This window comes from Falco punctatus (assembly GCF_963210335.1).
Source record: "Falco punctatus genome assembly, chromosome: 1".
NCBI classification, from domain to species: Eukaryota; Metazoa; Chordata; class Aves; order Falconiformes; family Falconidae; genus Falco; species Falco punctatus.
Genome location: NC_137580.1, coordinates 51,318,654 through 51,334,616, shown reverse-complemented (window position 1 = coordinate 51,334,616; position 15,963 = coordinate 51,318,654). Strand labels below are relative to the sequence as shown.

At 39.1% G+C, this 15,963-nt stretch overlaps 1 protein-coding gene across 6 annotated transcripts in view; it reads left to right on the top strand.

The window, feature by feature from the left end:
- EVC (EvC ciliary complex subunit 1) overlaps positions 1–15,963 on the top strand; it is a gene marked incomplete at its 5' end in the record, with an annotated part of 80,962 nt that overhangs the window by 38,380 nt on the left and 26,619 nt on the right. For 2 of the 6 annotated variants that reach the window (XM_080373418.1, XM_080373417.1), the window contains 8 exons: positions 1,962–2,071; positions 3,324–3,534; positions 5,917–6,123; positions 6,916–7,060; positions 10,393–10,501; positions 12,463–12,589; positions 12,856–12,949; positions 14,133–14,244. In XM_080373418.1, coding sequence (XP_080229544.1) covers positions 1,962–2,071; positions 3,324–3,534; positions 5,917–6,123; positions 6,916–7,060; positions 10,393–10,501; positions 12,463–12,589; positions 12,856–12,949; positions 14,133–14,244 — 1,115 coding nt within the window. Of the gene's footprint in view, positions 1–737; positions 765–1,961; positions 2,072–3,323; positions 3,535–5,916; positions 6,124–6,915; positions 7,061–10,392; positions 10,502–12,462; positions 12,590–12,855; positions 12,950–14,132; positions 14,245–15,203; positions 15,898–15,963 lie in introns of those variants that run through there. The other 4 variants (XM_080373420.1, XM_080373416.1, XM_080373421.1 and 1 more) reach the window with 4 other exon arrangements.

Below are 15,963 nucleotides of genomic sequence, written 5' to 3'. Positions count from 1 at the left end.
CTTTGTTATCATCCTGAGTACCTTTTTGCATAGGATATACTGATAGCAGCAGAGGTGTTAAATTTTGTTTTCTTGGCTGCAATATTATATCATTTACCGTTCCAATTGTAATTCAGAAGATGTCTCCTGTCCTCTCTGTCTTGGTGGTCTATACCCTCATGCTGTTTGACAGCAAGTGCACAGACAGGCCCTTCAAGAGCGACTTCTCAGTGAATAACCAGGTCTCCAAAATCTGATGGGAGGCCACATCTGAGCCACAGCCTGTCTCTCACTGAAAATGGAAATCCTTCTAGAAGGTAAAATGTTATTTTTAGCCCTTCTTTTGACTGCTGAAAGAGACATTAAAATACACAATGCGATGAGTCTACGAGGCATTATGCAGAGAGGTGTGAAACACTAGAAAGCCATATCCACAGAGCTGCTAAAGGGAAATACTGGTGCAGTTATTACTGCAAGCAAGTTTTTGCCATCTGTCATGATGATACCTGGAGGCCTGATAGACCTTAATTTGACACTAGCAGCATGCAGTCAGAGAAGGCACTGTGCTTGGCTGTGCTCTGTGATTCTAAGAATCAAATCAGTTGAGGTCTGGCTACACAGATATGTCTTGCGGCTCTTTCCAAGAGCAGCCTGGTGGGCTCCCCAGCACCCTACAGACTTTCAGGCTGTGCTTCTCATGCTCACCTGTACTCTTTCCATCTGTCACCTGTTGTTGACTGCCCGTCCGTCTTTCTCAGGCGTACTGCTCAGGAGCATGTGTTTTGGTAAGGTTTTCTGCATGGAGGGGGGTCAATTAGCTGTGTGGCTGTATATGCAAGAGAGAAAGCGCTATCCAGAAAAGAAATACATTTTTATTTTAAAGCCAAAGATTATGTGGTTTCTGGTGTTCTGCACTTCAGGGGGAGTTCATTCTGTGCTCACAGATAAAGCCTCTCTCCTGCACAAGTCACTGCTTCCCAAGGAAAAAACTATGAAATCCTGTAGGAAGGCCCATTACCACTCCTAATTCCTGACACTAACAATTGTGCGATTGCATATCTAATTCTTTGCTAGGCATACTGATCTAGTGAAACCTTGCTGTCTGCAATAATAGAAAATTTAGTCCCTCATGTTCTGAATGAGGCCAGAACATGAAGTGAAGCTGTCAGAGAGCCTGAGTATTGTATTTAATTCAGGGCTCTGCATGTGTCTGCAGGCAACCTGCATTTATCCAGCTGCCAGTGTAGCCTAAAATATACTTTTAATCTCACAGTAATGGAGTTTGGGCCTTACAACCATTTCATCTTATGACTTACTATTCCAAAACTATTACTAAGTTCTGGCAATATGCTAAACAAAATCTTGAAGTCTGTATCTCCAAAAAGTTTACAGTCTAATGGCAAATCCATCAAAACATTCAAAGATTAAATTATTTAATCTAAATATCACCCTGAAGGAGCTGTGAACTTGCATAAACCTGATCATGCAGCCTCCATTTCTAACCATCAACACTGTACTATACACAAAAGTGTGATGGAAGATGGTATCTTTATTCTTTTCAGTGAAAATAACAATTACATTTTCTACTAGTGAAAAAAACCCCAAACAAAAAGCAACTTGCTTATAAGAGTCAATGCAATATTTTGTGCTTTTTATGGCACAAAATTTATTTGTGCTCTTTGTATCTTGTTCCTCTGTTGCTGAAACTGGAAAATCTGTAGGAGACAGCTCAGGGTTGATCCAAACCAGTGCAAAGCCACTCTTTCTTTTCAGTGAGCTTTGTTTAAGACTTTGATCATTGAGAAAAAAAATAGTCCTAAGTAGAATAATTTTAAGTCAGCATGAGTTTGTTTCTGGGAGGAGGGGGTTGGTTTTTTTTTTAGCAAAATAACATCTAATAAACCACTGTTTACTAATGGGGTGACTAGAATGACTGAAAGCAGTGTATCTTATGATTGTAATTTTTTTCCCCCTGCTTTTAGCTATGGATAAAGGAATATGCTCTGTCTGCTGTGATGCAAAAGCACCTGTCTGAGAAACAAGAGAAGATAATTCAAGGTGTCGTAAGCAGACTAGGGTGCCTCAGTGATGAGTAAGTATAGTTTTGTCAGTAAGCAGTGAGGTAAAAACGCACTGCTGCATGCACAGATAAAAACTTGTCTACATTACATTGTGGAAAGCAGTGTTGAGGGATTATGAGCATCTTCAGACAAAGAGGCAATTACTCTAGTTTTTGTCTGAGTATCTAAAAAAACCCAAGGATATAATGAATTCTGGTAAGTAGAAAGAGTCTTCTGTGATTTGTCAAGTAGTGTTCTTTCTGTGTATATACTCCTATGTTTGTGAGTGATTTCTAATCTTGAACCAGCCTCTCTTTGCACTCTTTATGTCACATTGGAGTTGGATATTCTTCAAGATGAAATGTTCAGTCCAGCACCACTGAGCTCTGCCCTTGCTTTCTGCTGTTACAGTACCACTGACCATCACTTTGCATGATAACGATTCCTCTCTTGCATTGTGTTGGTTTTCACCAAGGAAACTTTTAGTTTTATCTCACAGCTTAACATTTCTTTGATAGAGTTGGTTCTCAAAACCCCACAATTCTGTGTTACCTGGCTTGTTTTGTTTACAATAACAAATGGCTTCATTTACCATGGTCTTCACATGACCAAAGATCAGAGCATTTGAAAACTGGTCTATATGGAATATTAGCATTACTGCCACTGCACTCCTGTATGTTGGATCTACTTTTCACTTCAAACTTAACATTTTCACGTTCTGCGACTGCAATATTTCCCAACATTAGGTATCTAGAGCGCTTACAATGCCTTGTATATACACAGGCACAATGTCATCAAAAATGTGCACACAGATTTCACTCACCTGGTCCAGAATCAACCTCTAAATTTGCTCTCCTGATTAAAATTCACCACAAACTTGCTTCAGCCATGTCTGCCCTGGCAGCTAACACTAGCCTCTTCGGAGTGTGCCTCCTTGTTAATCCAAGGATATGCTGTCCTGCATTTTCTTGAAATAACTTCCCTGTGGTGCTGATTACATTCTATTTTCATCTTATTTCAAGTCTCCTATTAAAAAAACCAACCCTTTTGTTATGTAATTATAGATTTTCTGTTTTCTTCCTATTTTTAACTTCAGTGCAACAGAACTATAAGTTTATCGCAGCAGTACCCATTCTTCACACCTGAACAGCTTTCCAAGGCATGCTTTGTATGAGAAGACATTATATAGAATGAATAGTAACTTGTCATCATCAACTGATGAACACAAGTGTGCCAAATCAGCAAGCAGGTTATCTGATTGATTTTTAATGGTCCCTTTTACAGGTCTGTTAACTATATATTGCAAAAACATCGGCTTCTGCTGTGTTCAGTACTCAGAAGGTTAACCCTCCGAAGAGTTGGAATGGCAGCCCTGGCCTGCATGAGACTGTCCAGAAAGAAGAGCTTGCTTCAGGAACTGAGAGAACAACATGCCCTGCAGAAGGGATCCTACCCCTGCCAAGATGAGGACCAGTGGCAGTTACAAAAGGCAGTGGTAAGTACAGTGTCCAGGTAGTTTTTCTCCAGAGGTCTCATATGCTGTGATGTCTGGCATTAGAAGTAGCCGTAGAAAATGACAAAAAATAAAAATGTTCAAGTTCCAAATAGAAAGGAAAATACTCTCTGTCAAAAATGTACCCACTGCTGGCATAGGAGGTGCCCGAGAGTTCCTGTTTTAGTTTGGGCAGACATTTTAAATTCCCTAATACCTCCTTTATCTACTGGATAGCTGTGATACGTGTTATCGTATCTTGTTTAGCTGTTTATTTTATGTGAAAATACCAATGAAAGAAGGCATGCCAACATACATAGAGGACTTCTACACAAGTTACTGCTTTTGGAGTAAAATAAACACCTACTAATTCTGCTAGGGATTGTAATACGCACTTGAATAATTCTTACTTGAGCATCCAAAGAAATTCTTCCCTCCACCAGACCTAGCAAGTCCTTCTATACTGCCATCATTTTTCATTCTTCTTTCTTCCTCCTCTGTCCATGAAATGCTCAGTATCCATTTCCCTGACCACCTTCTAAATAATCTGGCTTCTGGAGGTCAAGGAGATGGGAGAAGGTTTAATGGATTTTTAGACTTGATGTTCCCACAGTTGCTTTCAGATCTGTTTGTGACTGTAATTTTTAGGGTTAATCCATCAAGTGTTGGTTATTTACCTGTCTGCATTGGACATTTACCTAGAACACCATGGAATTTCAGATTTCAGCCTCAGAGGACACTCCTGGAGGGTGTCAGTTATAGTCTCTGCCCAACCCACTGCTGCTGCACATATGGGTTGAACCTATCCAAGACTTTGCAGCTCTGTGCTCCATGCTGTCACTGTGTAATTAGCTGAGAGATATTTTGCATCCCTCTAATTCTGATTTGCATAATAAACCCCCTAATTCTCCACTTGGAAGAGGAATAAGGAAATTCTGTCAGCTGCCATTTTCATGTTTGATACTTCTGTTAAAGTAGTTCCTCTTAAGTATGAAAATCTCAAAATCTCATTAACTTTCAGAAGAAATATAATATAAAATAATACAAATGCATACGACTGCATTCCTCTTATGTGCTTCCCACTACTCCCTCTCACTTAGCTCCCACAGGGATGTTAATTGATGCAATCACTGCATTCCCTAACAAAAATGAAACGTCCCCAGGTATTACTGTTTCTTTGGCCTCTCTCCATTACAGCCTCTTTCCAACACCAGCTCAAACCCATCTCACAAGGAAGTACCTAACAGTACACGTGTAAGATCCTTGCTGCCCAAGGAGTAGGGCCTAACTGAGGAATTGTGAAAAGTCAGAGACAAAACAATGTTACTAACAACCTCCGAAACTAGAACCTATTATAAGGAGTTAAGGAAAAGGTTAATGTACAGATACTCAGCCAGAGTTTTAGCATGCTGTGTTGTTTGAACTAAACTTAACTTTTAGCTTGGGCTAATTATAGATTGGTAGACAGTGTCATGTCTGTCTTGATTTCATATAAAATGTGAAACACTAAAGAATCCTAGCTTGGACATGATAACATGACATTAGGTCTCTTAAAAGAGAAAGAGAAATGATTTAATGAAGTTCTGGCTGTCTAAAAAAATAATCAAAAACATATGTATAAGCTATAAATGAAGACATGTCAGAATAACCCATCGTTAATAGGGAGACTTATTTTCGACAGATGAATATGCACAGACCAGGTTCTTTTTCTACTTGCATTTCTTATTTCCAAGAGGGCATCAAATAGGTACTGTCAAATCCCCCAGAGTAATTTAATGTTATTTAGCCTTAAATGAGAATATTAATGTAAGAAGGACATCAGCAACTCAATAGATGGCAATCTATGGAAGACTAATACACATGACGCAGACAGAACAGGTTGTGCTGGTGAGTGTATACTATTGTGTGCTAAAGAGAGCATAGAGGGAGAGTGCGTTTAAAAAGAAGCATAGAAAATGATGGCAAGGATGGTCCAAAGACTTCAAGAGACTAGAACTCTTCAGCCTAAAACAGAGGTATCTTCTGGATTATCATAGGTTTTAAAGCTGGCATAAAATATGTGAGTAGGGAACAATTTTTCACTTGTTTCTAATAAAAGAAGAGACCTCCAAGCAAAGCTATTAGATGGCAGGTTAAAAATTAAAAAATGTGTGGATAAGCTGTAGAACTTATCACCACAGCATGCTGTATATGCCAAGAGTGCAAATGGTTTCCAAGTGCTATTAAACACGTTCATGACCTTTCCCAATATTTTTATATATATAAAAAAGAATATTCTAAGTATTAAAGCAGTAACATTCTGAATGGGTATAGGACTTTCTTTTAAAGTGAAGTTGTTTTTCAACCTTTTAAAATGGCAGTACTATATTTTTGTCTGATTACCAGGAGTCCCACATTCTGGAAGAGGAGGAGAAGCTCGAGGAAGAAACACAACAAATCCATTTAGAATTTCACCAGCAGCTAGTCACAGAAATCCAAGAAGCTCTTCAGTTTCTTCAGCAGCATATGGAGCAGGTGATTGGGCAGACACTGCTGCAGCATGCGCGAAGGGAAGCTGGAAAAAAGAGTTCAAATGATGGACAGGACTTCAAGGTATGAAAACGTTCACTAGCGGTTTTCCAAACAGAATGAGCGTTGCTTTGCTGAAATGGAAAGCAATTTCATTTATGCATTACCCTACACCTAGAATTGTCAGCAAGAGACTGTTACAAGGTGGGCTAAAACTGAATGTACCTTGCAAAGTATTTACAAAGTAACAGTTACGTAGAAGTATAGTATTTTCTAGTGACTTGCTGCAGCAGCCAAAAGAGGTTTTATTAAGCCAAACCCTGGAACATAAAAAAAATTGAGAGCGTTCTTGGTGGCAGAATAACAAAAATGAGGCAGAAATTGAGGTGGCTATCTATTGATGAATGTTTTATGGTTAATTAGTTTTATATTTTTATATTAACAGTTTAATATTAGTTCATAGATAAATAAATAAAAATAAAACTTGCTTCTTAGGTTAATAAATTGTTCCAAAGTATTTGGATTTTCTGTATAATGGAAAGTTGTAGTAGAGCTGCACATATATTGATTTACTTCGCTGGTAGTCAGGTTGACAGGAAAAATGGACTATAGTGATTGAACAGGTAGGGGAATGGCCCCTTCCCAGATGGAGGTGAGGCATATCAGAAAGGTTTTACTGTAGTTCTTCATGTTGAAATGTTCCATGGGTAAACAGAAATACCTGTTTTCCAGCATCTCAGCCTGCCACATTTTTAAAGCACAAAATTCACAGTTTTCTGGGCACTTAAAAAATTAGATTGGATCTACAGTTTTAGACAGATCAAAACTAAGTTTTGGACTTAGAAAATGAATTGTGATTTGTACTGTGTAATACAGGAGAGACTGGTAGAAGCTGCTGTAGAAAGTGTGTATGGGACCAGCGATAATATCAATACACTGGTGCAAAACTACTATCAACAGTTAGGAAAAATCACAGAAGGCTATGAAGGGAAAAAGCTTCAACAACTGAAATCCTTACGAGGTACGTATGGTATTGACAACTATAAGATAAACCTGGGGTTTTTTTAACAGATAAATTAATGTTCTTATCACTGTGAAGACTGCTTTTTAAGATAACAGAAATCTGTTCTTTAAAGTAAGCAGCAAAGCAAAATGAATGTGTAGGTCCATTTCCATCTCTGAAGGAAAAGTGTTAGAATTGTTACTGTTAATTACTTTGATTACGGTCGTAGATGCAGGACCCTGTTACTCTAAATTTGGGGCAGACACACACAGAACGATGACCCAGTGTTGGAGTTTATAGTTTAACCATGAGCTCTGGTTTGCCAGGCTAAGATCAGAGATACCACCATAGTCATAACCACCAGCAGTTGATTTTCTGGTGCTGAAAACAGCAGCACAAGGCAGAAGAATTCAGAAAGCAAAGAACTGTGCAAGTTTTAGGTTGTACAGCCAATGTCTACCATGGACACTGTTCAGTAATTCATATTAATATATGCAAATAAAACGAATCAATGAGTCATATATTCATGATGGAGAGAGAGGGTATATGACAGGCACCTGCAAGCTGAATCTTTCCCTTAGAAGGGAGGAGATCTGGGTTTGCCATCCCTGCTCCTGTGTTAGAAAACTTAAAACATCATTGGCAGTACGCTTCCTCTGAGGTGACTGCTGTCAGCTTTGAGGGGTAGATTTTTTTATTCCTTGCTTTTTTTTGGCTCAGTGAAATGTTGTTGTCTCTGAAATTGAGGAAGTGTGTTAGAGGAGACACCAAAAAGCCAAGCCTGCCCATCCTGGAACACTCTGTGAGCTACTGCATTATTTCTTAACCTGTCAACCATGACCCTCTCACAGGTTGTGAAACTGCTGATGAGGTTTATGAATGGCTGGATTTCACATAAATACAGGCAATTTCTCCTGGAATTATTTTTAATCGCTTAGTTCTTTCAGGAGAGGAGAACAAAAGCAAGCTATGATTATTGATTTCTTTTGTAAACACATTCGCATCCCCTGGATGAAGACTGTTGGCATTAAATGAAGTTAGCAAGCTCACAAAATGGCAATAGCTAAGTATTTGAGGCACACGGAATAGATATTTTTTTCCCCCTAAAAATAGAGTTAGCAATTTTAAATAGAAGAGATTCTTTAACCACGGAAGAGAGTTTTTGAAGAGGAACAGGCATATATCCACTCAAGGCTGAGATCCAGAGATGAGTTGGTAGGAAGGATTTGTGAGCCCCAGTAGAAGCTAGATACGCTCACTGGTTATAAGACAGAACCAGCCTGTTCTGCACTGCCCTGTTGTGAACGTTGAAGACTTCAATATTGCAAGCTGAAGTACTAGGGTAGGGCAAAATCTGTGCAGGGATTTTTGACAATCTGTATTTTAGACGTTGGCAGCTAGCAAGGCAGTTACGTAAGTTCTCACAAAGTCCCTCTAAAGACCTCTTTAGACCTGATTCAGCCAACCACAATGTCTAAAATCCCTTTGATTTGAGTTCCTTTAAGCAGTGTTAAAACTGAAGCCTCTTCCAGAGCACTCCTCTGATCTGAGCTGAGATGCATGTCATTTCACACTTGAATGTTCTGTTTCATCGGTGTTCTCATATTGCATTCAACTGGTCTCCCCATTAGCTTGTGAGACCTAGAATACCACTCACTAGAACCACAGACAGCCTTCTGGTGGTTGCTCATTTAGATTATTTTTTCTGATCGTTTGTGTGGATATGTTACTGTTTCAGTGTATTTGTGTTCCATGTACTACCAAAAAAGACAATTACATGTCTAAGCAGAGCACATTTTCCTTTCAACTGAAAAAAAAAGAAAATCCTGCTGCAATGTAAGCCTACACACATGAGGGAGGATGAGAGTATTTATGTTGGTAATAAAAGCAGGAGTGTTTAAATTTGGTGGCCAAAGAGAAACCCAGCTGAAAATCACAGATTAAATAAACTGCTACAGTGAAAAAATCCTGCAGACCTACATGTGCATGCTTCAGCTCAGCTGAGATTTTCAGTATCGACAGATAACTACTTCAGCTTTGTTGGTGCTTTTTACATTGGCCGTGAGCACTGCCATCTAATAAGGGACTTTGATGCTTTAGTACATGTAAATCCTTTAAACTAAGTCCAAATTTGTGGTGCAGAATCCCACTCCTTTCTCACTTCAGCTGCTGTATTGGCCCCAGAAGCATTTAAATTTCTCTCTGTGATTCTTAACAGCCTGGAGCTCTGCTCTGGGGCACAGCCAGGACACACTAAGCCTTGCCAGCCAGCCAACTGCTTTTCATCCAAGCTCAGCAGGAGGCAGAACATCCATGTTTCTTCCATTTCAGAAGGGGCTGATCTCTTAGGTGATCTCCAAGCATGATTAGCACACTGAGAGTGTGATCCTCCTCACCACACCACATACTCTCATAACTTCTCTCTCACTAAAACACAAGATGGAAGAAACAGTGTTGGCAAGAAAGCCACTACAAGATAGCCCTGGGGTTAGAATGGCCACATAGGATATTTCTTATGCACTTCATTCAGTGATACCTAAATGGGAGTAAGTACCATAATTCTGGGTTTCTCTGTCCCAGTGATTGTGCTTAATGTCAGGCTAGAGGATTTTGCTTCTTTGGGCATCCCTTGGCTTAGTAAAATTTATGGTGTGTCTGGCACAGCCACAGGAAAAAAAGGTGGATAATAGCTCCTCTTGCCCAGACGTCACAGCCCAGCCCAGCCCAGCCTAGAATACATTCAGTAACTGCTCCCTGATGGTGCCATTGGTAGGAGAGGTGCCTGTCAGCCTCTCTGAGCATTCAGAAGTGGTCTGATGCTCCCCAAATGAATGTTACGTACCCTATTCTGTTATACACCCAAAGCACCAAGTTACTTGCAGAGCATGAGCATACACAAGAGTACCCAGAATGCTTCGCTGTCAAATGAGGGGACATCCAGTGAAGTTAGGAATTCCCAGAACTACATGGCTTCCAAGCGGAGGTTTTCTTTATATTGCATTTTTTGTTGAGATACTACAGTTCTTGCTTAAGATATCAAGGTCTTTTCATAAAATTTCCGCTTTGAATTTCATGCTAATCAGTTAGACTAGTGGGAGAAGTAGGTAAGAACAGAACTTCAGTGACATTACCATCTCAGCTAAATGATGCACAAACTGTTGTCTGTGCAACAGATCATAGTGGCAGAGCAAGTGTGTAAGAAGTACTTGATATCCCTAAGGAGCAGTAACTTTGGAAAGACTACCTAGAACAGGGATTAATGTGTGCTGATGCAAAACGTAAATTGTAAGATTGCTACAACTCAGAGTTTGTAATTTTGAGCAGAAGATTTTACAAAAACATTATTTCAGCAGAAAGAGGGGAAAGGAACAGAGTTAAGAAGAAACAAGAGAATGAACTGGCATTGGAAGAAAAACAGACCAAAGGCCTGCTGAACGTATCATCCACAGTCCATCAAAGGTAAGAGCAGGCAACAGCACTGCTGACTGTATTTAAATGTCGTGAGTGTTTGCAGATCTTTATAAATATCTAGCTGAATAAATGTCTTGGGTTTGCATTTTAGATTTGTCTTTGATGGAGAAGAAATATCTGTTGCCAAATTACGTCTAACCTTTGATCTCAGAGCATTACTTTCTTATTAAATAAACTTTTTGATACTCATTAATTACAGGCTGGAAAAACTATACATAGACAGTTTGAAAAGAGAGAGTGAAAAAACCATGCCAAAACATATGCCAAATCTTAAAAGAAACTTGACATAAATATAGGATGGGAACCGATTCTAATTCATAATGTTTCATGCTTTCTGCTTTGAACATCAAAAGTGTTTGTTAGTTTGCTGTTGAGTAAACATATACCATAATGAAGAGAAAATGTTTGAAGCATAAATAATACTCAAAATGGCAAGAAAATTCCAGTGAATGCCTTGGACAATCAAGATTACTTGCACTAAATTTGGAGTGGAATCCCTCAAATGTTAATTAAATAAAGATCATATTTAATTCATTACTGATTTTATGAAACTTAGAGTCCAGACACAAAGCCCTGCAATTTCAAAGGAGTAAGTTGTCATAAAAAGCTGTACAACTTGGCATGCAAATGATACATTTTTGTAATCATTTAATTTCTTTACTCTTGGTTTATTATCCAGAACAAGAAAGCATCTGCAATTTTGATATTGTAAAGAAGTTAATTATTTTAGACATTCTGTCACTTCCAAATTGAAAGAAATCATTGCCTGCTTTCTGTTTTTCATCCTTGTTTGAACTAGTACAGAAGTGGATCCATGTAATAAAGGGCTTCATAAAAGATCTGTTAGTTATTCATTGTCAAGTTTATAATTTATTCTGCCATATAAATTCACTTCTACCCATTGTCTCAGTTTTTTCTCCCATAATCTATTCTAGTGTCTTAAAAGAAAATGCAATCAAATTGGCCTTCATGCAAGCAGAAATATGGTACTGAAAAATGTAACTGTTCAGTATCTAAGCTAGTGTCATAACCATTAGTAATCAACTCCATTTTCCTATTGTTGTTTTGATTTCCTTTACAGTCAGATCCCAGTCCTGTGTAAATTAATAACAAAATTTCCATTAATTTGTCTTAACTCCTATTAAACTCAACAGAGGTTGTTTTATTTCCTTTTGCCCTTGGTGCAGGGTTAGGAGTGTGAGTTCAAAAAGCGAATTTTGAAAGCTAACCTTCTGTAAGCATTGACCATTACAAGAGTGACTTAATTATGTGTAGATGTCAGAAACAGTTTGTCTTATCTCCTTCCCTGAGGAATGGGATGGGTGATTGATGATAGCATTTCTTCAAGGTAGACCAGGCAAGAGAACAGAAGAAATACAGATTCAGCAAAGCTGCAGCCATTCAGGTTCTACTGTGTTAATATTAATCTTTAAACCACAAAATAAAACAAGTGAAGAATATAGTTGTCAATGCTCCCAATTGCCAGGTGTTGAATTACGATGTTTCTGGCTCAGTTTCAATCTAGTACTGAAGAGCCCTGTGAATGAAATACCTATTTCTTAATCCCTTGTCCTCACACCTGATCTTCTAACAGCTTGTATCTTTGGCAAGCAGACAGTGCAGCTGACTTTAGAAACATACAATGGTTTTGAAAGCAGACTTCAACATTAGAGCTGAACTACAGCTCCCAAGGTCCAGGCATGGACAGCCCAAAGTTCTGCTGCAATTCCTACCTCCAAAAGGAGTTTGTATCCCATGGAGAGCCAAGGCAGGTTATTGTAATAAGTAAATCCATCTAAAAATCTACTGCAACATTTTTTGTCCCAGCAGAAGCTGAATAGGCCAGAATTGTTAACATTGTCTACAAAACCTTGTAAATATACTTTGCCAGGATTGTATTCCTCCTTTGAACTGAAAAACATCAATACTTTTAAATTTCTTTTGACCAGGATTGTGCTGCAGCAGCAGAAGGTTTTGGCTCAGTTTGAACTGCAGCAGCAAATTCGTCTGAAGTCTCTGAAACAGAAGCTGCTGGGATTGCATCACCTAGAAACTGAGTTGGAGAATCAGCTAAGGGTAAATCAGGGTAAAATGACTCATGGATCTGAAGCAGTCCGTTGCAAAACATCGGACAGGTTGTAAGGATCTCTTTGATGTCCTAGTTGAAATCAGTGCTAAGATTCACCACTGTCTTCTAGGAAATGCTTCCCTGATGCTAGCCATATTGTTTCCTGTGTTTCTGCAGTGACATACATCTTTTTGGTCATGCCACATGTAGAATAACATAACCCAGAATCAAGCTGTGTTGTGTTAACTGACTTCTGGTTTATCCTTGCGTGCAGGAAGCAGAGCAGGACTTTGTGAGTGAGTTGGCTGTGCTGACCCGAGTTCCAGTGGCTGTGAAGAAGCAGCCTTCCAAAAGGAGCAAGCCAGCAGGTTCGTACAGTCCTGAACTGTTTAAAAAAACCCGCATCATTCAACATATCAGCGTGTATTTTGCAATATAATACAGTGGAGTTTCAGGAGAGATATTTTGTCGATGCCATTTCCATAATCGGGATGTAGAAACATAAGGCAACCTTCCAAGGTCACCCAGCTCACCAGAGTAGCTGGGTGTCACCATTCCTCACACCAGAGCAGTCCTTTGGCCAATAGATCTCATTGTATCCACTAAGGTAGGCTTTGCCTTGCTCAAACCAAAATTATTTTTCTTGTCTTTATCATGTTTTCTAGAAATAACTCTGTTCACCTCCACTGCTAAGTCTTTGGGAGGACAGCAAAGCTGAATCGCCCAGCTTTCATTCTCATGGTAGAATGGAAGAATCACCTTCCCACACACATACTCAAAAGTTAAAATATTACTGAATCAGGAAACTTGAAATATTTATATGAATTTACTGCAGTTTTAACAAATTAGACTAATCATTATTCAAGAGATACTTAGGGACAAATTGTCAGAATAGCAGCTGTGTTTCCTGATCCCCATTTGGAGTAGAGCGTGCAAATTCTCATCCTGTGAACCATGCAATCCTTCTGTCATTATCAGAATGAAACATTTGGCATTACGTCTGAAAGGTGCTGAAAGCTGAGATTGGGCGTCCAAAAGGGAAAAGCAGATGATTCACCTGGACATCTATGAAGTCTGTCTCCCCTGTCAGTTGTTTCTCAAGCATGCAGAGCTGTTTGCCCTGGTAGGCACTGTGACCCCAGGGACACACATGGAAGCTTAGCTTAGGGCCCTAAAACCAGTGACTTTTTAACATCAGATTGTTCTGATTCAAATCACATAAGATTATGAATAGGCTTTTATTCTGTTTGCTGGTAGTAAAAAGCCATTTTTAATTGCTTGTGAAGAAAATATATGATAGGGCTTTCAACTGTTGCATTTCATGGAAACTAGTGTCCAGCAAGTGTGAAAGTTCAAGGTCTGCTCTGTGAGAACTAACCAATGGTAAAAACCCCAATATGCTAGGCTAATGTAAAGTGGGATGATGTCCCTGAAATAATAACATGTATGAAGTAGAGTGTAGGTTTTTGCTTTAGGTTGATCAAAACCAAACAATCTGTACTGTGATTCTTTTTTTTTTTTTTTTTAATCCACATATATTTGACAATTCAGGGGAAAAAACAAACTCGGAAAGGAAGACCTTTCAGTCACCAGAATCAGCAGACAAAGATGATTCTCATGAGAATATTCAAGAGCTCCCTGGACTGACTTCTGGCTTATGCAGGTACAGTAGAGGCTAAAGGACTGGTATGTGAAAAGCTATAAAAAGGAGTACAAAATCTACTTCATAAGCAGGTGTGTCCATCGAACCCAAACTATGATGCCTACACTAGCTGAGCTCCTTCCTTAATGTAGGAAAATCATCTGAGTTTGCTTGTCTGTGCTGCTGTGTATTTAATAAATAACTTGATTTTTAGGTAGAGAAATGAGAAATACTGTTTCCAAATTTCCTTTAATTATTTTTTTTAAAACCTGAGTCACAGACTGTATAAATCAGCAGAGACAAGTGAATCCAATGGAACTAGGCTGACATGTAGCAACCAAAATATGGTCTGTGGTATTTAGGCTTTCAACTTCCACCTTTATTTCAGGAACAAAGGCAAGCGCCAGTCTTTGGCTGATGAGGGTAGCAGCTCTAACAATGATTTTCTTGATAGATGTTTCAGTTGGCTTATGCTGGGGTGCTAACTAGAGGAGAAGAAATGGCTACAAACCTGAAAGATGCCAGCTGATTACTACGGGCAGATCAAACCAGCCAGCTGGTCGCTGGGGCTTGATATATTGAGCAGAGAAAATCCTGTTGACAGGCAAAGCAAACAGTTGGTTCTCAGGAGCCACAGGCCTTTGGGGAAAAGTATTTATCCCCTGAGTGACCTCAGCCTGGGACTGACTTGAGGAGATGGCTCCTTTCCCTGATGGCATCAACCCTTTTCACACACTCCTTTCCCACAGCCAACAAGGGATACGTATATAGGGAACAGGGACCCAACAAAGGAACGTTTATCTTTATGCAACTTTGTTTTGGCAGCCTCAACAGAGGCAGCTGAAACCAGCGAGTGCAGGAGTTATAGCAAGCGCCTTTCTTCTCTTACAAAAATTAATTTAAGAGAGAAGTGTAGCATTTTAAACCCTCTGTCTACAATTTTTTGGTTTTTGGGTTTTTTTGTTCTTTATTTCTTTCAGAGACAGGTTACAGAGTCCACATAAAGGGGAAACTGAACTAAGGAAAAACTCAAAGTTGCTGAAAAAAAGAGCCAACAGGTAGTAAAAGCATTTATATGAGCTGTCTGAACATGGTACCAAAGCCCGCTTCTGAGGAATCTCAGCAGGTATAAATACTTACTGAGCTGCTTTACTGAGGAACAACGGGGAACATCAATAACAACAGAAATCATCTTTAGCTACAGACCAAGAATCAATCCCGACTTCCTTTAGCAGTCAATAAAACATTCCCACTTGGTTTTGATAAGGGGGAACAGGGAAGTCTTTAATATAAACCCTTCCAGATTATTTGTGGAAGGTGGAGGGGAGTTAGTTTTAGATTAGGATTGTACCTGAGGACAGTGTGCTTGTAGAACAGATCCACACTAGGCTGGTTGTGCAGGTACCCGGTGTGTCTCAGTAAGGCTTCATTACAACAGTGATGTACCATTTGCTTTTGAGCTGTAGATGCAGTAGTCCTAATATTTTGTGATTGCTGCTTTGGACTTAACAAAAATAGACAGGAATGTAAACAGTATGTAAACCAACTTCAGATGGTATTGCTACATCAAAAGATGACCTTTGGTCTCTCTTTTGTTACGTTCTAGTGCTTCCAAGGCTGTTGTATGCTTTTTAAAAATTTGTACAAAGATAATTATAAATCTGTTTCTTTGCATTTGTCTCAGATGTCAAATTATTATTTTTTGGAAGAATGAGACAAAACCAGTTTACTGTTTCATTT